The sequence below is a fragment of the Magallana gigas genome, chromosome 4 (assembly GCF_963853765.1).
Source record: "Magallana gigas chromosome 4, xbMagGiga1.1, whole genome shotgun sequence".
In the NCBI taxonomy this organism is placed as follows: domain Eukaryota; kingdom Metazoa; phylum Mollusca; class Bivalvia; order Ostreida; family Ostreidae; genus Magallana; species Magallana gigas.
The window spans coordinates 19,184,674-19,209,819 of NC_088856.1; the positions used below are offsets into that span (position 1 = coordinate 19,184,674).

Genomic DNA, 25,146 nt, shown 5'->3' on the forward strand with positions numbered 1-25,146 from the left:
TATTTTACATGATCATCAGAAAACTTCGCTAATTTGAACAAGAAAATTGATTGGTTAAGACGCAGTTAATAATATTTTCTATTACCCTCAGCGTTAGCAACGCACTTAGCAACGGGTAACATTAAAAAATGTTACATGCGCGGAAATTATGCGCGTACGGTTCGCTGTAGAATTCACGTTATTCCTATATAAAAGCAGTAAAATTTTCTTAAATTAAGACATTCAGTATAACAAAATAAATAGTGCCTGTTTGGGAGGATAACAGTTGAAATTGACACCCCTCGAAAACCATTGTCAACCTCCGCTTCGCGTCGGTTGACAATGGTTTTCTCGGGGTGTCAATTTCAACTGTTACCCTCCCAAACAGGCACTATTTATATAATGTTAACCCTTCTATGTCTTTTTTTTATGTTACACTAATGTTATGTTAACCCTTCTATGTCGTTTTTTATGTTACACTAATGTTATGTTTACACTTCTCTGTCATTTTTTTATGTTACACTAATGTTATGTTAACCCATCTATGTCGTTTTTTTTATGTTACACTAATGTTATGTTAACCCTTCTATGTCGTTTTTTATGTTACACTAATGTTATGTTTACACTTCTCTGTCGTTTTTTATGTTAGAGTATTGTTATTCTAACCCTTCTATTTCTTTTTTTTAATGTTAGAAGAATGTTAGGTCAACCCTTCTATTTCGTTATACTCGATTTCACACCTGGATTGTCAAAATTCGTTGGTAGAAATACATGGAACGTAAAATTTATTAAAATTATAGTTATTCGAATAGGATACTATATTTTCAAGACTCTATAATCATATACCGGTGTAATTCAGGCGTTTCTAAAACCATTTCTTTATATTTACATTATCCAGTGTCTTTGTCTGTGATAGCACTACGTATCGATTTTGCACTATGTCACCCATAATACAAATGACGCCAAATTGAGGCGCCGGCGGGGTTTGCTTATTTTTATTTATAGATTTAATCGTACGATGGCCTAAAATTATATAAATATAAGTAATAAGGAATCATTCTTTGAATATTATGAGGTGATAATTTCGGTCGGGGCGTGATCAAATCTATCACAAAGCCCTTTGATCACGCCCCGACCAAAATTATCACCTCATAATACTCAAAGAATGATTCCTTATTCCTTATATAATTCTTTCATTTCCTTTCTTTCATAAAATCATGTTCTTTTATTTGAACAGTGTGTTAAATAATTTACATCTCTGTATAGTCTCTACATGTATATAATGAACTTTGTGTAACAAATTACTAGCTCACAAAAGATCTTAAAGAATTATACGATAAAAACTTTTCTTGTTTGCTTTTATTTCATGAACAAAAAAGTTTTCGAATTCAGCGCATTAAAAATCGAACTTCGTATTCTTGTGGCTGTAAGACAATTCCGGGAATCATTTTCCTGGGATCAAGATCAGGTAAACGTTTTCCTTCCGGTTCGGCAATAGTTGCCATTTGCATCAGCGAAGACAAGAAGAGAAAGATGCGAGATTTTGCAAAAACTTCGCCTATGCAACTTCGTTTTCCTAATCCGAATGATGCAAATCTAAAATTAATTAATTGAAAGATACTTTACCTTTTCAAAGTATAACAATTCCTATTGTGCTCGGAAAACAAAATTTCAGTAATTCATGATAAATGCATACTTTGTCTAAATGTAAATTGATACTTAAAGGGAAATGGTAACGATTTTGGTCAATCCTTATTTTTTAGATTTTAAATTTTACAATACTTCAGCAAGACATTTTAAATAAGCAACCAAAATTTGAGTGTCATTTGTTGAGTTATAAGCGAGTTAAAAAGCCTACAATTCTTTGCTATGTAAACAAAGCTTTTGTTTACACATTGAATGTTGAAGTGAAAATTCTAGTTTTAGACCTAAAATGAATATGTTAAACATTTGGATTTGTTTATTTATGCTTAAAATGAATAAGAAAGTCGGCTTGAAAAAGATTCTTTACAGAACCTATTTAAGGTCAAGATCTAGTAAATGAAAGGTGCTTACAGGTTTATAAAATTCAAAATAGAAATTCTTTTAATTATGCTTCATTATAATAGCTTTGTTTCATAAGGTGTACCGGGCTTAAATGTTTGGTAAACACAATGAAAAATCATGTTTTAAAAAAGAATTGTCTATGAAATATGAAAGATAAAAGTAACAAATCTCGGAGTTTTGTCTATTTTTGACAAATGAAATATATCTAGAATGCCTACAGTCTCTCCAAAAACGGCATTAAACAAGCCCTTGACCTCCTATTTAAAATGATGTCAAATTGAATATCAGTATCGGGATTTCTTTTCCCATGATTTAATATAAAATGCCAAGAAATTGTTTAATTTTCTACATAATTCCTTTAAAGCCGAAAAGTACGGGAAAAAGATTCTTCAAATCAATTATGACGTCATAATGGTTCTAGCACCAAAAAGACACTCTGGTATCATTTACTAGATCTTGACCTTAAGCAAAGACAAGATGTAAGTCTTGTTTACATGGCCAAGAACTTTGAGCATTTTATCTTTCTTATAAATCTACGAATGACTCTCAAATTTCATTTGATCATTAGAAATGCATTTCTAAAGCATTGTTAATAATATAAACGGAGAAATAGAATTTAATTAAACGTCCCTTTGAATGCTGACATTTATCACTCACTGATGATTGACATGATGTACCTTTTCCTGACTGGGTCTGTGGCGGGCAAAAGCTGACCATCTTCGTCCAAGAAACGTTCAGGCTTAAAGCTGAACGGTTCGTCCCAGTATTTCTCACTGTGATGCATGGTCCAGCTGTTGGGAATAATCTGTAGACAAAATAAAGAGTTACAGGGTTAAATACATTTTTTACACTAACAACATCAAGGTTTATTTTACTGCACTCATTTAGAATTGTATTGCACAACCCATTATACACAAAAACAATCACATCTTCAAACTAATAATCGCGAGAATCAACCGTGTATGAAGTTTAATTTTTTGAGATTTAGACATTTATCTAAAAATTAAAACAAAACGATTTTTAATGATGCGAGTTACGCTGTCACTTGATGTCGTGTTTTGTGTCTTGGACAAAGCCTTACCTACATTGTCTCAATCCGCACAGCTGCAATGGTTACTGACTTGGGGTTAACCTGCTATGACCTTTAGATTGTGACCATCCAATTGGAGACAGTGACTCTTATCTACTAAGCACCAGGTTTTATAAGCCTCGGGGCTTTAATGAGGATTTTAATTTTCAGTGAAACGTAAATGGCATACCTTTTTTAAAACTCAAATTTATGCAGACAAGAGAAAATTTATATAAAGTAATTTATAATAAAATCATACAGTTTGCGATGTAAAACTGGAGATATGCCGTTTGAGCATCATGGATTAAAGAAGGAATCAAAATGTTGAATAGTGTATGATTTTATTATAAATTACTTTATATAAATATGAATTAAATTTTATTTTCTTTTATGAAAGAACAAGCCATCCTCTTATAACACACAGTTACTTTATTTGCATTTTCTCCACTTTTGTACATGTACTTACATGTCTTCAATGACCTACCACTGTGTCCTTCTCCACACTGTATCCACCAATGGTAGTGGATTGCGAATTGGCGTGAAGTACAAGAAGTGGAACATGGGAGATATAACGTAGTGTTTCCATGACGACCGCTTCCATCAGTGGACACTTCTTCCGGTCTGAAAGTCTAGGTTCCCGGTTCCGTCCAATGACACTGTCTACTTCTCTCTGCAATGAATTCTGTAGTTCCAATCTTTTTGCAAGGATATTGATGGCGGATAGGAGAGTTCCCCTTGTTGTTAAATATGCTGTGAAGTGGCAGCATGCTATTACATTTCAAATATGATATTGATTTGATATTCAAAATCAAAATTCAAAATCGTCATGCACGTGTGTGTGAACAGAGAGAGAGAGAGAGAGAGAGAGAGAGAGAGAGAGAGAGAGAGAGGAGAGAGAGAGAGAGAGAGAGAGAGAGAGAGAGAGATGTATATATACCTGCTCCTGAAATATTAAAAAGAACTCCATATATATTATCATCATTGAACCATGCGTTCCCATTTTCATCTCTTTCCTTCAATGCTTTCTTCATGGTATGATATATCCCTGTGTCTTCACAATCCTCTTTCTGTATTTAAGGTACAAATATATCGATGAAGATTACTCGTTTTTGAATTATTCTCTTACAAATATAGGGTATCTATAAACTGTGAATAAATGATTATAAGAAATGTATAAATATTTCAAAAATAATTAAAAAAAACCCCTAGCATAATTGATAAAGAGAAAACTTGCAATGTGTACTACAGTATTTGATCAAAGAGACCAACGTTTCACAAAAGCTAAGGTCATAATATCTTTACTCCAATTCGGCGAAAGCTTTGAAATTAGACACAAATGCAAAGTACCGATAAGGTCTCTAGTTTATCCAAAAGTTGCTGATGTACGCTTTTAGCTTCATGATAGATTGATGACATTGGAAGAGGGAGAAAACGTAGGAAGGGGAAAGCCCTCAGTACTCCATCCGTTCCTGGATTAGCAAGACGATTTGCTAATTCCTCCTCCAATTTAAGCAAAGGTTGCAAGGGACCTTCTTTACCAAAACTCCGACCAATGATCTGGCAAGTATTCGAAATTAACAAAAAAGATAGATAAGGTTTTTGGAATATTTTTAACAAATGTCTTTTATCCTTCAATTTATCATTTTAATCCATTTGAATTAAAAAATAAACATTGTTCATCTAAGTTTTTGTAAACAAAATCATCAATTTCTTAGATAAGGTAAAATGTAATATTTCTTTTAAAATGAAATTTTTAGGTTGAAAACAAAATACTATATATAAAACAAGAACATACCAGCGTTTCTATAGTACTTAGTATAAATTCATCCACAATTTCAAATGGATTTACGTCTTTTGAAATGTTTTGACGTATTTTTCCTTTAAAACGAATCAGATTTTGCAATACTTGATTTTCAAGTGACGTTATTCCCTCTCCGTATGTATGGAGCAGACGATAAACAAATTTTCTTCGTTTTTCCCAGAGCGAGCTTGGTGATGCGAATATAACATCTGAATAATTTTTTAATAAATATTTTCCAGTAAACGTCGGGGACCTATAAGCGTTAATTGTAGCACATGGTTCTTGCAAAAAAGTCTCTCGCAACACCTCAACTGAATTGATACAGAGAAATTTCTTGCCGAGCATTTGAAACTGGAAAACATCCCCATACTGTTGTGTCCATTCATACAATTTCTCGTGCAACCTAAAGACGTCGACTTCAAAGATCACACCAAAAAAAGGATATCCTTTGGGTCCAGGGGGACCATTTTTAGCTCCGGTGTAAGATTGAAAGGCGATAAGAATACAAGCTGATATAACCGCCACGCACAACAGGTACTCCAACATATTGTGATTTACACCCGCCTTTAGGCAAGTAATTATAATGCAGTTTAATAATTGTCCGGATTATTAGTTGCTTGCTGATAGTCGGCAAACGCTGAAAAAAATAATGGATTGAAAAATTATTGGCTTTTATTTAATATTTATAGAAAATTGATTGTTTTACTATGGTTTACCGTTATATTTGTTGAAGACCGGTTTATAATTTAATAGAATATATTAATAACAAGTGGTTTTATCTAAATTATTGCATCAATACAGGTATTGCACAATAGCTGAATATTCATTCAAACATAATTAATGTAGTTGTTCCCATTAAAATTTTGAAATCTCTTAATAAATTCAAATGCAAACATAACCGTCATTTTCTAATGATTATATAAAAGCTATATAAATATCTCATCACACATTCAGTAATATGTGTTTAAATACTACACTATAAAGTAATTATACTATGTGAGTAGAACAAAAACCCAATTTACAACACTATGCTTTGTAAAAATATCCATTCCTTGATATCAGAAGAATAAAATCTTTGCTTGAACAATGTTGATTGCACCGACGCAGAGCAAAAGTATAATCAATTTCTTAACAATCAAATTTCTATAGGAAATGTTGTATCTTTTTTTCACAAATGATATTGACAAGCTTACATTTCTCTAAAATAGTGTGTTGATCTTTTTGTATTCATAAACTATAAAAAGTGATATAATAATTCATTAAACACTTTTATGCTATTACATCGTTGTCCCGTCAAGCAATCAGGTAAAACACAAACCATACTGACTGTTTGAGAGGTTGAGATGTAAATAGAAATAAAACTGTCATTACCTATCACAAAATACAAACTAGATTACAAAAAACCCTTCATCTTTATCAACGGAAAAAAATATACGTACCGTTTCACGAGGCATCTTATACATGTTAATTGTTACGTGCCTAATGAATCATTTACACTCTTTATTAGTCGCACTAGATGTAGCCCATGTTTTTGCCTTAGGTTATTTACATATTAACCTACATAGATAAAGTTTGTGCATAAAGTCTTTCTCTTTACATGTTAAACTAACGGTAATCTAGCTACTGAGAAGTATACTTTTACTTGGCACTTTACAAAAAACATCGTTTTCATGCAAAAATTCTTGCATTATCATTAAAAGTAATAATTTTCCCAAACAAAAAGACAACTTAAGTCATTTTACTGTGTACTGTTCTTAAAGTTCAAAACCTAAATCCTGCTTTGTTTCCAAGGAAGTCTACTAAACGCAAGAAGACGTTGGTATGAAAAAAGTTAAGAAATTAAATTGAATAAAGTATTGAAGAAAGAAAGCCGTAACATAATGATTAAGCAATGACAACATTTAGAATGTTTTCCTATAGCTTGAGAGCTGGCATATCTAACATTAACCTATCCACCAGTTGCAATTCTAACAATGTTAGACAATTAGAAATCCTATACCTATTGTAGTCAAACGGATCCCATGTTCATAAATACCAAAATGAAATAAATACTTCAAGAAATGTCTAATTGACAAAGAAGTGATTACTTTATCATTTACCAAAATACTTACAATTATCGATGGTCTTATTCTGGTAAGATTTGATGCTAAAACACAGGATAAACTGTCTTGTCACTAAATAGTTTCCTCCTCTCGATCCTCCACACACAATTCCTTCAATACTGGTGGATCCGTGACGTAAATTCACACGTTAAAAATGTTTCTAGACAAAAGGCGGACAATTGACTTCGAGTGATGGATTGTTTTGTTTACAGTTGGTTGAATTTATACACTGACTTTCTTAAAAACAAAACCTAGAAAATATATCAGAGACCCCTTTTTGTAAGATAGATTTTAAAAGCTGCCATTGAAAGGTATTAAAAATACATGTAGTTATCCAAAAGAAAAAAAAAATAAAATTGACACATCTTGAAGACATTTAAAAAATCAAATTGTTTTTTGTTGTTTTGTTTAATGATTGACGTAAAAGTGATTCTTTTTAAGATCTAGTGAAGGTGTGTTTTGTTTAGTTTTGGGACAGTTAACGCTTTTTGATAAACCGCTTTGCGGTTTGCGGTTTATAAAGCGTAAACTGCCCCAAGTTATGTTATATCGCTTGGAAAATTGTACACATAAAAACTAGGTAATTTTATCAATTCTGAGCAATAATCTTTTATCAAGTATAAATATAAGTAATAAACAGCAATGTAAAAAAGTTGGCCTCATAGGATTTGATCACGTAATCCCGATACTTACATTCAAATTTACATAATTTTAATGAGAAGGTCAAGAGCTTTTTAGAAAGACTGCAGGCATTCTAAATTTGTTTCTTTTGTAAAAAAAAAAAGAAATGGACAAGACTCTTCTACTTTTTTCCTTCCGTATTCATAGAAAATAAAAGTTTAAAACATGATTTTTCATTGTGTTAACTAAATATACATCCTTAAAAACAAAGCTATTGTATAAAGCATCATTAAAAGAATTCACTTTTGACAAAGGCATAACAAAACATTATTATCTTTGGAATATAAATAAGGGAATGTTTGATTTTTCAACAAGTTCTGCTGCTTTGATGAAATCTATAGAATGAATAGATAAATACGTAAAATATTAAGCAAAGGTTATACATATTTCAACCGGAGCTCATTTTTTAATGTTTACTCAAATAAACGACAAACCGTATTCAAAGCAGCAACTCTTTTCAGAATTACTAGATAAATAGAGCTTATTAACTTTTAAAATTTAAATTCAAGTAGGGGTATAAACTTGCGATTTTGAAATTTGTTTATGACCTCCATTCGGGAGAATTATTAACAGCTTCTCATTTTTCGTATTGCAAATGAGCAAATATATTCTAAAGCAGCCTTTAGGGTCTATTCATGCAAATGTAGATTTTGATTGCCAGTATAATTTATATAACACTTTAAATGACAAATAGGCAGTCAGTAAGTCTCTCTCTCTCTCTCTCTCTCTCTCTCTCTCTCTCTCGTATATACAATACCGATCAGACCCAACTTAACAGAAAGTAAACCCGAACTAAACCCTGGATTTACTTTCCGGGTTTACTCTGGCTTTGCTTCGGGTTTACTAGAGAAACCCAATGTAAACACAAAGTAAACCCAGAGTGGACACAGAGAGTAAACCCCGATCAGAAGTATACCCCTGAAAGCAGACGCTACATATGTATTTATAATATACAAAGGGCATGAATTACAGGCAGTAAGATGGTAAGAAAAAACACTGGTGTGCTTCTCACTTCAGTGCGTACAGTTGACCCCATAAGCAATTTCCGAGTAAACAAAAGTAAACCCCAAAAAGCAGACCCAAAGTGAACCCCAAGTAATCCCAAAAGTAAACCCGGGGTTTAGTTGGGATTTACTTTGGTGTTAGGTTGGGTCTGATCGGTATTATATCCTTTAGAACATCCGTAAGTTTATAATTCAAAATAAGTAAAATGATTTTCGTAATTTTGTGACTGCAAGATTATTGATCTTTGTTTCAAAATTGTTTTTATTGATCTTAATTTAAAAATTAACTTGCAACCAGTAATAATTTTTACATATTGATTGATATATGTACAATTTAAAAATTAACTATCAATCAGTAATATATATTGATTGATATATTTGAATAGCTTATCATTTTTGTAAAGACTTTTAAGCATGCTACAAAGTGGTATGCTGGAAGCTTTCAGTAATTTAAAATGTTTCTTAAAGCTGAACACCGCTCGTAAATAGGCACCGTCACAGAGATACCGGTACCTGGTATATAAACCCTTCGATTTCGTTACACCCGATTGCACACCTGAACCTCGTGGCCGACATGTAGTATTCCTTTCGTGGTCTTTAGATTTTATGCATTTTTTTCTTATCTTATGTTCATTTTCTGTTCGTAAATAATGCATTGACCAATTTATTTGATGTTAGTATTCTCCTGGCTTCAAAAAGTGCGTAAAATTTGATAATTTTATCGCGACCGGGTAACACGGCGAGGCAAAATGTACGTCCACACAGGTGAGACCTCTACAGCGAAGTACTTTGAACTGTTTAGAGGTCTGTCCCTTATATAAGGGTTGTAGGGACAGCAGTGATTAAAGAGAAATATGGCGGACAGTGCCTATTTACGAGCGGTGTTCAGCTTTAAGCACAAAACAATAAGGATATTTTTCTTTCCTTGTAGGAACCTCTCTTTGGTTAATATGTATTAGTATTCGGGTTTACAAATTATGAGCTAAAATTAAAATCCTCCAGGAATGAAATTTGTTCATGGTGATAATTGTGTTTGCGTGTTTTTCACCAAAGCAGTTTTGGAATTCATCGCAATAAAAATCGAACATCATATTCTTGTGGCTGTAAGGCTGCTCCAGGAACCATATTTCTGGGATCAAGATCAGGTAAAGGTTTTCCTTCTGGTTCTGCAATAGTCGCCATTTGCATCAACGAAGACAAGAAAAGAAAGATCCGAGATTTTGCAAAAACTTCGCCTATACAACTTCTCTTTCCTAATCCAAACGCTGCAAATCTAAAACGAATTAATTTAAAAAAAATCCTTTACCCACTAGGTAAAACATTTCATATTTTTCTCGGAAAACAATTTCAAATTCTTATAATAACGCATACTGATGTTGTCATGCAGACATTTATCGTTTACTGACGATTTACAAGGCGTACCTTTTTCTGATTGGGTTTGTGGCTGGCAATAGCTGACCCTCTCTGTCTAGGAAACGTTCAGGCTTGAAGCTGAATGGGTCGTCCCAGTATTTCTCACTGTGATGCATTGCCCAGACGTTAGGAACAATCTATTGTAAAAGAGGAAATACATTTAAATGAATTTTTATCCAGATACCAACATTGTCATTCTTCTGCACTCATTTAGTATCGTATAAAAACGAAACGTATATTGTAAACATTTATATTTTCAATGCGATAATCATGACAATCAGACTTGTATCAAGTACTACACCCTTTCCTAGGACAGTTATGAAGCACATTGTCTTAAAATATGTTCATTCAAAACCTACTATAAGTATGAAAAAGTACCATGATTTCTCTTTTGAAACTCCCAAACTAGATTATTTTTCAGATTTCATTACACAACAAAGATAAAAAACAATAAAGGAGATTTTGCATTACAAGAAGCATGAAAGCACTTGGATATTAACGTTGAAAAATTTTGCGAGGCATTCCGGGTGACTTCCGAATAATAAAAGAAAACTATTCCCAAAATAAATCTTCGCAAATTTTTTGGTGTTAAAAGTTCTCAAGGCTGAAATACATTAGGTGTCAATAATTGGAATTTTCCCCTTTAATCGATTTAAATTGTACTGGTATGTGTAATTTTTTTTAACAAGTGAGAAAGGGACGGAAGTTTTAACTTGGAACAAATTATAGGAATACCGGTATTTCTTTTTTGGAATTTTGACAATGGGGTTGAATAAATGAAAATGTCTTTATGGAAGCGAGCCCAACTACCACTTGATGTTGTGTGTTGTGTCATAGACAAACAATTTATCTATTTTGTCTCAATCCACCAAGGTACTATTTGTACAAGGTGTACAAGCTCACGCAGGGGCTAAATGTGCGGTCTCTTCTCCATCTTCGGGAAGTCAACTACCATCATCTGCTTAGCCCTACAGAAGTCACCCTTATGAGTCCTATGACTTGCAATTGGAGGAAGAGTTAAAATCTTCAATGGTGCATTCAAGGCATAATTTAAATTCCAAAACATGCAGACGTGCATGTTAAAATACGAGTCAAGAAATAGAAAGTTCCAACGAGAAAGAACAATTATGATTATGCATCGGGGGAATTTTTTGATTTGCTAAAGACATTGTTTTTTTTTCTATTTTACCACCCTAAAATCTTTTCATAATGAAAGAATCCCTCTTCTTACAATAAACTGTTTTATCATATTCCCTTTTCTTTTTTATTCCTCCACTGTTTTATATACTAGCAGAAAAAAGAAACTGTGCATTACTAAGTATAAAATTTGGTATAGTATTTCTGTATCTATTGTTTGTATTTATAAAATTGAAACAATCGATAATGTTAATGTTTTTGACAATATCGGATGGTAACCGTCCGGGTGCACGGACATTTTTTTATGGTTAGGGAGCACCTGTTGTTTATCGAAGAATTTGTACGCACCATTTTTAGGGGCCAATACTGTTTGGAATAAAAACTGTAAAGGATTTGTTTAAACTTTTTTTGTTAAGGAAATTACTTAAGTTTCAACAAAATTTACCCCTATGTCATGCCACGACTCAACAAAAACCAACGGAATCGTGCTGCTGCTGCAAGCTGGAATGGCACAAAATACTGTAGCAAGACACTTTGGAGTTCATCGGAACACCATCCAGTCATTATGGAGGCGTTTTCAACAATCTGGCAACACTCAGGATCGACTGCGCTCTGGGCGACCTCGTGTGACGTCACGTCAACAGGACAACCAGATTAGAAAATCGTTTCCAGACAGCAAGTTTGACTGCCCGTAGCATTTCAGGGCTTCGACCAATTAGTCCAAGAACTGTGCGTAATCGTCTGCGCGAGCAAAGCATCAGACCAAGACGTCCAGCGGTGCGCCCAGTACTGCTTCAACGTCATCGTATCGCCAGACTAGCTTGGTGCACACGACATATTCGATTCAGAATACAGGACTGGGCGAATATTCTGTTCACTGATGAATCCAGATTTCATTTGGATAGCAGTGACGGCCGTTGTAGGGTGTATCGTCGGGTTGGGGAGCGTTACCAGGACGCTTGTGCAACGTCGACAATTTTGTGGAGGTAGCATTATGGTGTGGGGTGGAATATCAGCACATGGAAGGACCCCTCTACAAATTGTCAATGTAAATCTCACCGGCGTACGCTCTCAAGGTGAAATTATTCAGCGTCATGTGATTCCCTTCATACAGAGACATCAAAAGCACATCACTCTGCAGCAAGACAATGCAAGGCCACACGTTGCACGTGTAGTCAGGGACTTGTTTGTTCAACAGAATGTCGATGTCTTGCCTTGGCCAGCTGTTTCCCCCGATTTGTCGCAAATCGAGCACGTCTGGGATGAAATGGAAAGAAGTTTACGCCGTTTACCAAATTAGCCAGTGACATTGGCTGATTTAGGCCAGGCTTTAACCAACATCTGGAACAACATCACTCAAGCATTTCTGAACACTTTAGTGGCATCAAGCATGTGTGAACGCAAATGGTGGTCACACGCGTTATTAATTTTGCGAATTCAATTTCAAATAAAAGTGACTTTCGAGTGTGCTAAAATTGACGTTATTTGACGTTGACTTTATGTGTTTTGAGATTTTGTTACGAATACATGTGTTAAGAGTATTACAAAAAATTAAATTTGGTCTTTGTAATTTTTAAATGTTTTTTCATATATGGGTCAATATAAAAAAAGGCAGCTATTTATGTCACTGCTATGTTTAATTTTATTTTTATTATCTAACCATCATAACTATCAGACAACAAATAATGGACTTTATATTTTCTATTGCTATAAGAAAAAAGTAAAAAAATACAAATGTAGCTTGATAAATATAAGAATTTAATCACCTAAATCTACCAGTTTTACTCTGTCAATAGAAATACACTTTCTGTTAAATTGATAAATATTTATAAAATTATTTAAAATATTACCCTAAAAAATATATGATAATGTAACACACATTATAAGGAATGTTTTTAAAAGTAAAAAAGATGCACCCCACCCCCCATTAAAACCAATACAATATTAAATATGTCTGTACATAACTTCTTTGTCATTTGTGTAACCGAATTTGCTTTGTTGGAAAAAAGTTGTCATTCTTGATAAATGACATCATAACTAGTCCTTAGATGTAAGACACCACTTCCTGTAAAAAAAACTGCAGACGCCATTTATATGTTTCGTGGTTTGTGTTATTAAAATGAGCTTCTGATGGCAAAAAGGTAAGAAATACAATAATGCTTTGTCATTGGTGTTGTAGTAATTTTGTCAAAACAATTGTAGATAGAAGTTTGATTATCATACTAAACATTTTCAAGATATTTACTAAACACACTGTGCAGATGACCATTTTCACTCTCATAGGGTACCTAAGTATAGCAGCCCATTTATGTACTTTTTGTCATTGGTGTTACTGTCATTGGTGTAACTGCTACAAAGTAACACCAGTGACGAGTTACGTTACACCACTGACAGAAAGTATGCATTTAATTATACATTCTTTTATATGTTGATCTTCATTTCTAATTTACAACTTTAATAAATTTAAATTTTAATATAAATATTATCTAATTTCATTTTTAAACACAATTTTTCTAATTAAAAACAAATTTAGGTACAATAGTAACGCCAGTGACATGTGCATGTAACACCAATGACAAAAGTATTATAAAATGAACATTTGTTTGTAAAATAGCATAATGTTTATTCTATTAAGCTGGTAAATAGAAAAGGATAACATCCATGTCAATTGAAATATTCAAAGTTTATCATGTTTTTGCTATTTACCTCAAAAAAGAGAAATTTTAGGTACAATAGTAACGCCAATGACATGTGCATGTAATACCAATGACAAAAGTATAATAAAATGAATTTTTGCTTCGTAAGATAATAAGATTTATATTTTATCAAACTGGTAAATAGAAAAGGATAATATACATGCCAATTAAAATATTCAAACTTTATCCATTTTAGCTGTTTATCTCATAAACGAAATTTAAAAGTGCATGGTAACGCCAATGACATGTGCATGTAATATGTACCAATTACATTAGCATCAATTTAAAACAAACAGGTTTGTTTTTATAATATATTGATTATTTTATGAAGCTAGTATAAATTGTAAAAGGATAGTTTCCAAGTCAGTTTAATTAATCACTAATAATAAATAACAATAATACAATGATGTTTGTTTAAAGATCCAATTAGAGTTGCATGGATATTGTTGAAAGTGAAAAATTAGCAAAAATCGTTGAAATGTATGCTGAGTAATGATTTGAGTTAGTAGGTGATGATATCAAATTGAATGGGTTATTTCAAGCATTTGTTAAGCTTTAATATATGAAAGAAAAATGTTAATTAAAATCTATGTATGCTTGCATTTTGTCATTGGGGTAACCAAATGTCATTGGTGTTACTTTGTCAATTTTCACTTTTGCAAACTCATTTAAAGAGTTAAACTTATTATTTTTTTCATCTTTGTAATTAAGCAAGGTTAATGTAAGAAAGATTAAGGGTTTTTTTTTAATTCATTGAGATGTTTTAGACTTAAAATTTTAGTTTAAAAGTCATTAGCGTTACTGAAACTGTCATTGGTATTACTATTAAGTCATTGGAGTAACCAGTCTTATAAATGTTCTTTCATATTAAATTTTATGTATTTTGGGGTTTGTAAATCATGATAATTAATGTATTGAAATTCTGGATGGATTGAATGTTATGAAATTTTGATTATTTTTGCCATTTGTATGTTAAAACATATAAAAGCAGGTATGTCTTACAAGATTGTCTCATATTCATGTAAAAAGCTGAAAAAAGTAACTTACTTTTAAAAAAAAAATGCTGTGAATTTTTATTCTTGCTAAGTCACATTATTAAACATTTATTTGTCCCTCAAATTTCATTTCAAAAGTTGCTTATTTTTTATGTACAGTGTATTGTTTACAGGTAACACCAATTGCAATAAAACAGCTATTGTTCATTTTGAAAAGAACATTTTGACCAAACTACATTAGCTACTGTTTTGAAAATATTTTTTTTGAAAAATACAGTGTTATATTATTACTATTAGTTCAATAAAGGTGCAGAATAATCTACTATTTTTTATAATTTTTCACTTGAACTATTTAGCTGCCTTTTTTATATTGACCCATATTAGATAATGCACAGTTTCTTTTTACCGATAGTATATATTCAATATTTCTGCATAAAATTACCACTGTGTCCTTCTCCACATAGTATCCACCAATGATTGTGGATTGTGAAGTGGCATGAAGTATAAGAACCGGGACATGGGAGATGTAACGCAGTGTTTCCATGACGACGGCTCCCATCAGTGGACAATTCTTCTGGTCTGAGAGTTTTGGCTCCTGGCCCCGTCCGATGACCTCGTCCACTTCTCTCTGCAAGGATTTCTGAAGTTCCGATCTTTTTGCAAGGATATGAATGGCAGATAGTAGAGTTCCCCTTGTTGTTAAATATGCTGAAAATAAGCACCATGTCGATGCATTATAAACATGTTACTCTTAATTGTAGGTAAATAGTCATTGAGGAGAGGGGTTTAAGCAAGGCCTGTAACCCCTCTCCTCCCGGCCACTTTTGTTTTTAGTTTAACATAATGTTAGAACATACAATTTTTAAAAGATACTGAGCCTGTTGGTCTAACATTTGACAAAAAAGATCAAATTAGTAAATATGAGACATTGTCCACACCCCAATCCATCTCCTATTAAGAAATTAAAGGGACATGGACACAATTTTGGGCAAATTTAATTTTTTTTATTTTTAGTGTTATAATGCTTTAAAAATGCATTTCTATTGAAAACCAAAAATAAGTGCCAGTCTTGTTATCGGCAAAATACATGGCTTACAATTTTTCTTGTTGACAAGGCTTGTGTTTCTTTTTTTCTTTACATTGGTTTAACAAACCGGTAAAAGTTCTTTTTAAGCAGATTTCTCTCTATTCTAAATCATTCTAAGGAGGCCGATTTTAGTTTTTGCGCATTCTAGTATATTACAGTGGATTGATATTCTTATGAAATTTTAACGATGTCATTTATAAAATTGAACACAATAAACAAAATACAGATAAAAATATTTAGATTTTTGAAGAAAATCTTTATTTTTAACACGATTTTTCCGTTGTGCTGTAGGGGAGCATTGCCATTGTGCTTTTATGACGTAATGATAAAATAAAGCTTTGTAGGAGTACGTTATTTCTTGAATAAATCCATTTTACCAATCTTCATTCGTAACATTCCAAATATATAGCAAACTTCGGTGCATTTTAATATTTTGAGATGGCCCCCACTAAAAACAAAACGGTAGAATTTAGTATATTTTACATATACGGTAGGAAATGATATTACCAATCATATATAACAATTTGAGAAAAAAACTATTGTAGTATTTTTTAATCTGCTTCGAAGTGCGGAAAATGACAGTTTCCTCTATATTCCTAAAGTAAATGTACCTCTATTTTGAGATGATCCCTATTAAAAAACCAGACGTTCGATTTTTTTGAAACTTTGCAAAGTAACTAGAATTGGTTTAACTGACATATGGTTAAAAAATGAAGAGTTGAGCTATTGTAGTTTTTCTGCAAACAAACCCAAATCGGCATCCTTAAGCATAAATAAATAGTTCTGACCGTCTATCACATTCATTTAGGGTCTACAACTGAAATTTTTTACTTCAACATTCAAAACGAGAGAGAGAGAGAGAGAGAGAGAGAGAGAGAGAGAGAGAGAGAGAGAGAGAGAGAGACCTGCTCCTGTGATATTGACAAGTACTGCAGAAATGTTTTTATCAGTGAACCACATCTTCCCGTTTTCATCTCTTTCCTCCAATGCTTCCTTCATAGTATGATATATTCCTGTTTTTTCACAGTCCTCTTTCTAAGCATGTATTTAATGAATGCATTTTAAATAAGGAATTCTGGTTATTTAATATGCATTTAAGTGTTAAGTGTTATAGAATTGATTTTATAAACTGAAAATAGATAAATTGACAAAATCCTTAAGATAATACAACAGAACATTGAAATTTAAAAGTGCAAACGTTTACAAAAAAAAAGAAAATCCTTTAATTTTAAAAGTATTGTAACTAGGTTAAGTTATCAAAATATAAAATGAAAAGATACACAATACCGATAACATCTCGAGAGTGTCCAAAAATCTCTGATGTATGCTTTTCAATTCACGATAAACCGATGACATTGGTAGTGGAAGAATACGGAGGAATGGGGCCGCACTTAACAGTGCATCCGATCCTGGATTGGCAAGGCGGTTTACTAAATCATGCTCTAATTTTAATAAAGGTTGCAACGGTCCCTCTTTGCCAAAACTTCGACCAATGATCTGCCAAGTATTTCAAATTGAAAATAATTTATGAATAAAGTTTTTGATACATTTACAAATTTTGGTCCTTATCTCCTATATTATGATTGTATACCTATTTGAATTTAGAAAAAAAAATCTATCAGCTTATCATTTGCAAGATATTACAAGAGGCAACTTGCCTCATTTAACTATTACCTTAGTACCATAGTAAAACCTTACTATACATGTCTTCTTCTTTTTCTAAATTTGCATTTTATCTTTATTCCAAGTCAGTAAATTAAAAAAACCCCAGAATGCAGCCTCCGGACTGAGCTCTCGCTTCCAAAGATATCATGATATCTTAACGTTGATAGACAGCTTAGATAGCTTCAGTCTCTTCACAAAATGTAATCATATATCACATCATCACATTTAAGAACAGAACAAGAGAATAAGCTTTTTAAACATTATATGCCCTATAATCATTCCCAAACCTTCCCTCTTTAAACTAGAACCCCTCTTTTATTTGTCATGGAATTAAGAGCTATTTTAATAATGATTTTATGGTATTTTTTTAATATGCAATCAATTTTTATTCAATGTCAGATGATTTTAAAATATTGTATACATTAATACTGAATGCCATTATGACACCGTCTTGGACTCAGAATCCCTACCCCAGAGGTCACAATTCTATTTGAGGGCTTTCGGTTTGTCAACTGTAAGACAGCAGTGTTAGATTTTTCTTTTTACACTAGGTATTACTACGCCGCAATAAAATGTAAACAAAGTATGCTGTAAAAAATGATGAATGATTAAATAAGCTAAAACCAATAAGTAATTGTTTTGCTTAATTGATTGTATCTTAGCATATTTTCATTAAAACAGTTCTCGGATGCTCTCGTATTGACTCGCACTATTTGTATAGCGAAAAAATCAATCGAAGGCAAACTGAAGGTCATAACAGAAAGCTGTCAGACATTGTTTTATATGTAAAGTAATGCTAGAAAAATAATCATTATCTATATACTCGTGTGGATTAGTGAAATTTTATTTCGGGGCCAAGATTCACTGTCTAGGACTCGACGGAGCCTCGTTTTAGACCATGAATCATGTCCCATAGGTAGAATTTAACTATTCCACACCCGTAATAATGAATGATTCTATTAATATACAATGATATTATAATGATAATTTTGGTTTATCTCTGACATGAAATTAACAATATTTGTAGAAGACTTCCTGTTCTACATAATTATGAATTCATTTCTTCGTTGATATGTGCAGAAGTAAAAAGAACCTGTTTGAAAAATTATCACATTTTAGCAATTGTGGTTTGCCTCTTGGGCTGCGATGGAACAAGATTGATTATGAAAAATATAATTCACGTTCCTCTGACGTATTACTGATTTCTCATACCATACCTTAAAAGAATTGGTCATGTCGTCTTCAAGAAGATGCTAGAATTGTTGAATTGTTAACGCAACAAAAAACGACAACTTACCACAAATAAGAGATAGCAATTGTATCGGGTCAACTGATTAATATCAACTTGAATAATGAAAGCAAAATTTCCAAAGTTAAAAGAGGTTTAAGATTGTGAGTCAGGAACTTACCAGAACTTCTATAGTACTCAGTATAAATTCATCCACAATTTCGGATGGATTAACGTTCTTTGAGATGGTTTTACGTATCATTTCCTTAGTATGAATCAGATTTTGCAATACTTGATTTTCAAGTGACACTTTCGCCTCTCCGTATGTATGGAGCAGACGATGAACAAATTTTCTACGTTTTTCCCAAAGTAAACTAGGTGACGCAAATGTCAGGTCCGCGTAGTTTTCAAGCACGTATTTCCCGATAAAAGTTGGCGGTCTGCTGGCGCTTACTGTAGCACCTGGTTCTTGCAAAAATGTATCCCGCAAAACGTCAATTGAATTGATAGAGAGAAAATTCTTGCCGAGCATTTGAAACTGGAAAATATCCCCATACTGCTTTGTCCATTCATAAAGTTTCTTGTACAGTGTTTTGGAATCCGTTTCAAAAATCACACCAAAAAAGGGATATCCTTTTGGTCCAGGTGGCTCAACTGTGGGACGTGTGAAAGATTGAAAGGCGAAACAGATACAAGCTGTTAGAATTGCCATGCACAACACGTACTCCAACATAATAGAATTATCCTTCTATTTGCAAAAATTTCAGGCTAAGAAAAATGAATTTTGGTCAGTTTGATGGTTGTTGGTGAGAGCTGAACTAAAAAAATAGACAGGAATATTTATCTTTTTTTTCCTTTTCATAATAACAATTTTTTTTTTTATTACAATAGTATTTAAAGGTTTTCTTTTGCTAACAAAAATGGCCTTATCTAGAGAACTGCATATTTTTATATTTTTAAGATCATTGTCAAATGTCAAGAATGAACTTAATTTTTATTTACCGTACGTTGTACAGTCGTGTAAATTACAATCATCATATATCTCTCAGATGAAAAATACGTATTTTAGATAAATCAACCTAGAGTTGTACAGTACCCGCAACGTTAGTTTTACAAAATAAACGATGGAATATGATTCACGCATGATAGGATAGGATCAATGCAAGATGAATTAGTATATACGCACGATAGGATAGGATTGATACAAGATAGAAAAGGATAAACGATGTCCATGATAAACGTATAATCGCGTAAAACGCTCTTCATGATTAATACGATAATGGCAGAATTTGAAGAAAAAAAACAAGTACAAATCAAGATTTAGGTGAAATTTCTTAATTTTAGCAATTGCTGAGTTTAAATCATCGCTGCAGAATTTATAGAATGTATATAAATGACCAGTTAATTATTTAAACAAAAACTATGAGCTTAAACGATCAATAAATTATCTGTATTTTTATAACATTATTTTCATTACCAAACACCCTATCTGATTGCTTCAACTACTTCAATCCGAGACCAAATCACACGGAAAACAGGGTTCAATTAAAATGCAAATCTTGTTCTTAATAAATCCATGTATACAATCTATCATAAATACACTTTATTTTTCTGTTTAAGAAAATGATGCTTAAAAAACAAATTATATTACAAGTTAAATTTTTTTTTACGCAGATATACATTCCACGTACAGTTTGTTAACATTGTTTTCATTAACCTCATACCTTAGCCGATCGCCGGGACCATTTCAGATCAAATATTTTCGGAAAATAGAGGGTTCAATTAAAATACATCTCTTGTTTTCAGTGAATATCAATTATATCATAATTTCTTTTGAAATTTGAAAAAAAATGATGCATAAAAACGACTTATATTACATACGAGACATATTACATACAAGTTAATGTTTACGAAGTTCGATATTTAATATATATATATTCTATATAAGGTAAATACATTGTTCTTAAGACCTTCGATAGTTTATATAAATTTTTCATTTTCACTGCTTGCAAATATGATTGACATGTTATATTGGTTAATTTTGATCTAAAGAATTAAGAAAGTATATAGTATCATGATAAAATGCTGGATAGGATTTTACATTTCTTGTTCTAAAAATTTTCGTATACGATTGACTGAACGACTTGTAACTTTAAAATAAAGGATGACTGCACTTAGAGAGCTTTAAAAATTTCGACAAAATAAATATTTAAGATGGGCATATTACTTTTAGTTGTAGGAATTTCCAATGTTTATGTAATTAAATCAATATAAAAATCATATTTACAAAAAGAACGAAGTCGTTTTCATAGGTAGAGGTCATCACATTTTCTTGAATCTCCATTGAATAATGAGGATGCCCACTTTTTTTTACAGACTAAATACATAGTCAGCGCATGTTTGTCAATTGTTATCCATTGAATGGTAGTTGTATATATATAAGCTTATATAAACAGGAGATCAATAGACAAACATGCGCTCATGGTAAAACAGACAAAAACTGTTTCTTCTTGCGTTCGCTTTCCCTGTTGTAAACGGTATACTTTGACCTGTTGAATATATAAAGGATCTCTCATGGTTTGCAATGGTATATGATTTTTATCCTACTCGTTGTGTGTTTCGCCAAGGCTCGGGGATAGAAAACACACAACTCGTTGGATAAAAATCATGTACCATTGCAAACAACGAGAGATTCTTTTTATCACATGTTTTACCAAGTAATTTGTTAATTTCAACTTTTTCTGTAAAACTTTTAATTATGAACCGCACAACATATTATTTACAAGACGTTAGCAACTTTTCGCATGGAAAAAAGTTCATTGAAGTTTAACAAACAAACATTTTATGATCGAACATCTATGTCTTTTCTGGTTTTCGACTTGTCAAACGTAAATATGATTAATTGTTCATTAAATCAAGATGAAAGGAAATTAAAATAGTATATTTTCTTTCTTTTTTACTATCATACAACTTGGCATAGAAAAAGTAATCGGTGTTTAGAATCTAACAAAGACTATATTTTTGGCTAATATTGGCGCAAGAAAATATCACGTTTCGCAATTCAGCATTGCTGTAGATTAATGAGTCTGTTTTAGCATTATAAAAGCAATAACATTAATGTTGGATTTTTTTACTGATGTGAACTAATGATATGATACTTGGGTTTCGGAATATGTTGATAAAATATGATTTGCCTATCAAATTACATTTTTAAAAGCTTTTTAAAGTGCCCATTCTATACATTAATTTTTGTGAAAAAATCACTAAAATTATTTCTTCTCTCTTATTAAATGATCAATATATTAGCTTTTCTGTTAATTTGTATCTGTATATTAAGTCTTCATAATGCATAAATATCAGAAATGTTTTATTATTGGAAGCATAAAAGAATAATCAAAATTTCTTCAAAATTTAAGAAAATTAGAGGAAATGCGGGCTAAGCAATATCAATTTTTAGTATAAATATTCATTCCAATTTAGTAGTATGAGCTGAGTGACATTCTGATATTCTAGCATTTTATTGAAGAATAAAATCTTCAAATCTTAAACAAATATCTGCAGAACTACAAAGAGCTGCACTTATTTTTATCATCCTTTACATTGAGAAAAAAGTAGTGACCTTGACCTGACCTTTATGCGAAAACAAAAAGGTCTAATTTGATTAAATCGATAGAATCATTTGGTAATATGATCCGTTTGACTGTGTCAAAATTTCATGAATTTCTTATTATAAGAAGTATGTTTGATAACGAGAAGACTCCTTCCTTAAGAACACACAGCGTAATATCAAAAATTTATCTCATGAGTGATATCCATCGCATATTGAGATAAACATGTGATAGAATAATTTAACACGTGATATCTAACCCTAGGTAACTACTAGTATATGAGTAGAAGAAACCGTCACGTGACGTGTTAGGTAGCATTCAAATTGTTAGGCAATATATATTTTTCCATGCATATTTCAATTCAATATAACTGAATGATGGTTTCTTCATTTCTCTGAGATATCATTAAGAGACGATTGGTTCTATGCGTTACTGTCTAATATATTTGTTATTTTTTTTGAACGCGTAAATTGTTGACATCACAATCAGCTACTGGTTTACGACCATCAATGTCTACTTATACCAACCATTATCATATGCTTTATATTTTGTTTTGAAACCTTTCAAATTAAATGACAACATGCACTCAGAGAGAGAGAGAGAGAGAGAGAGAGAGAGAGAGAGAGAGAGAGAGAGAGAGAGACCGACCGACCGACCTACCGATCGACAGACAGACAAAAAGACAGAGAGAGACAGACAGACAGACAGACAGACAGACAGAGAGAAGATGTAGTACCGCTATTCTGATTTTAGACCATTCAGTACAAAATTATATCAACCCTTCATGCATTTTTATGTGTCTTATCTTCAATCAAGAGCGAACAAACCTAAATGCAAGATATTTGCAGAGAGCAACTTGGGTAGGAGAACAAAGAATTATTTTATTGCATCGCAGTTTATAATCCTTATGACATTATTTATCTATTGGAAAATAAGTAAACTATGTAACAAATGACTTAAAGTAAAATTGAGGGAAGAATAAATGTAACAAAAGTGACCGAAATTTGGCCAAAACACGGCGTTACATATAAGAGCAGTCATCCTTTACTTGCTTAGGAAAATGCACAATAAAAAAGAAGCAAATTGTATCGTAAATTCTTGGCTCGAAGATGGGAAAAATGCAATTCCACTAACAAAATCACGTTTTAGATAGAAACAATACCGTTCTCACTTACCCCAGGACACACAAAACTAAAAGCAAAAACAAAATATGTCAAGCAACTTTTATATCTACACTAAATACCTTTTTTCCAGGTTTTTTTTAGATGTATCTATATTGATACGTGTCCAATAGTATTTTTGTCCAAATTAAAACACTTGGGTCATGTAGATAAAGCTCTAAACATAATGTGTGCACAGCTTTATATTTTTAAATGTTGTATGCTAACATCAGTACCTGATGTTTCAAAGTACATTTATGATAAGAAATAACACACATTTTCAGGTTATGTAAATATACAGATCTCGGTATGACATAATAGTTTGTGCATAGCGTCTCTTGTTTTTTATTTGACGAAAGTTAAAACCGAACACCATTTATAACTAATAGACCAATTGTTCTCGAAAAATTAGAAGTATTTCCATCTCATTATTTTTTATGTTTAAAAAATTTTTGTTTCAATAAAACTTATAAAACCTTTTTAAGAATAAGCAATTTTGTTGTTGTTTGACCTCTGACTGTTATGTCTTTTTGACTGGTAAGGTCAACTTTTCAATTTGAAGAGGTCTGATGGCCCTACGATGTAAGGTTCAAAAGTAATAAGTGTTTTTAACAAAAATTAAGGAACTTTCGGGCCCTTTCAGAATGAATAAATTGATGGAGCCTCTAAGAATACTAAAGACATTGGTAAAAGTTTCAAGTCTCTACCTCTTTACAGTTTATGAAAAGAAGCGATAACAAACATTTAGTACAATAGGGGCAATAACTCTATAATTGTTTTAAGGTAGGAGCTGAAGGATTATATTTTGAAATGTCTTAAGTAGTCATGATTTTTTCAATATCTTCATAAACAAAAGAAATGTAAAAACTCATTAATACACAGATTTTTAAATAGCCTTTACCTTTGACCTTTACGATCATTTTGATCGGTATACGCTTCTATCCTAGGTAATCCGAAGTCTTCACGAGGTATTGTAAAAAGGTTGCAAGTGTTTTTATTGAATGCTCAAAACTTTCAGGGGCAATAATTGCTAAAAAGGGGTCCTGGGCCTTTTCGGTATGAATAGATTGAAGGAGCCTCTATGTGAACTTAACACAGTAACAAATTTCAAGTCTCCACCTCTAACGATTTTAGAGGGGTAGCGATAACAATTTTTTCACACGCACTTTTCACTTACTTTGTGAGTTCTGGGAGTTATTAAGCAGAGGGTCATTTCGTACCATAACTTTTAATGGTAAATTACGTAAAGAAAAACAATTTCAATATCTCTAGAGATAAAAAAGTTGTCCCCCGAAAATAAAGAAAGCAAAAAATAATAGCTAACAGACTGATTGTTCATGGAACAATTGGAAGGTATTTACACCATTTATTGGTCCTCTTGTTTTGTTCAAATTTTTGCAGGAATTCAGTAAATTTGAAGAAAAGAAAACGTCACTTCTCCGCATTGCGGTATCGATCCAAAAACCCTTAGAATC

At 32.1% G+C, this 25,146-nt stretch overlaps 2 protein-coding genes across 4 annotated transcripts; both read right to left on the reverse strand.

Moving 5' to 3' along the window:
- Nucleotides 1–1,323: 1,323 nt before the first annotated feature.
- Nucleotides 1,324–7,298, reverse strand: LOC117681976 (steroid 17-alpha-hydroxylase/17,20 lyase). Of its 2 annotated transcripts, none has more exons than XM_034448596.2 (7): nt 7,007–7,298; nt 4,890–5,532; nt 4,442–4,651; nt 4,032–4,161; nt 3,579–3,844; nt 2,683–2,830; nt 1,324–1,575 (listed from the first exon to the last, which is right to left on the reverse strand). In XM_034448596.2, the coding sequence occupies exons 2-7, from the start codon at nt 5,439–5,441 to the stop codon at nt 1,556–1,558; spliced, it is 1,326 nt and encodes a 441-aa protein (XP_034304487.2). In that variant the 5' UTR covers nt 5,442–5,532; nt 7,007–7,298; the 3' UTR covers nt 1,324–1,555. The 2 variants fall into 2 exon arrangements, with proteins under 2 accessions (XP_034304487.2, XP_034304486.2); XM_034448595.2 differs by having other exon boundaries at nt 2,703–2,830; nt 7,007–7,296.
- Nucleotides 7,299–9,572: 2,274 nt separating this feature from the next.
- LOC105337485 (cytochrome P450 1A1) lies at nt 9,573–23,888 on the reverse strand. 2 transcript variants are annotated; one of them, XM_020071120.3, is made up of 6 exons: nt 23,755–23,888; nt 17,298–17,507; nt 16,916–17,045; nt 15,366–15,631; nt 10,105–10,232; nt 9,573–9,955 (listed from the first exon to the last, which is right to left on the reverse strand). In XM_020071120.3, exons 2-6 carry the CDS (start codon nt 17,364–17,366, stop codon nt 9,748–9,750), a joined length of 801 nt encoding a protein of 266 aa, XP_019926679.3. In that variant the 5' UTR covers nt 17,367–17,507; nt 23,755–23,888; the 3' UTR covers nt 9,573–9,747. The 2 variants fall into 2 exon arrangements, with proteins under 2 accessions (XP_019926679.3, XP_011440513.3); XM_011442211.4 differs by lacking the exon at nt 23,755–23,888 and adding an exon at nt 19,085–19,739.
- Between the last annotated feature and the right edge of the window lie 1,258 nt (nt 23,889–25,146).

What these genes read in the sequence shown, in the direction of transcription:
- LOC117681976 (XM_034448595.2), bottom strand. Translation starts at nt 5,441, where the DNA reads ATGTTGGAGTACCTGTTGTGCGTGGCGGTTATATCAGCTTGTATTCTT. An exon ending in TAAGTACTATAGAAACGCTG is followed by an intron (nt 4,652 to 4,889) that starts GTATGTTCTTGT and finishes AATACTTGCCAG; the next exon opens with ATCATTGGTCGGAGTTTTGG. An exon ending in ACAGACCCAGTCAGGAAAAG is followed by an intron (nt 1,576 to 2,702) that starts GTACATCATGTC and finishes AATTAATTTTAG; the next exon opens with ATTTGCATCATTCGGATTAG.
- LOC105337485 (XM_011442211.4), bottom strand. Translation starts at nt 19,636, where the DNA reads ATGTTGGAGTACGTGTTGTGCATGGCAATTCTAACAGCTTGTATCTGT. An exon ending in TGAGTACTATAGAAGTTCTG is followed by an intron (nt 17,508 to 19,084) that starts GTAAGTTCCTGA and finishes AATACTTGGCAG; the next exon opens with ATCATTGGTCGAAGTTTTGG. An exon ending in ATGTGGAGAAGGACACAGTG is followed by an intron (nt 10,233 to 15,365) that starts GTAATTTTATGC and finishes CTTTTACAATAG; the next exon opens with ATTGTTCCTAACGTCTGGGC.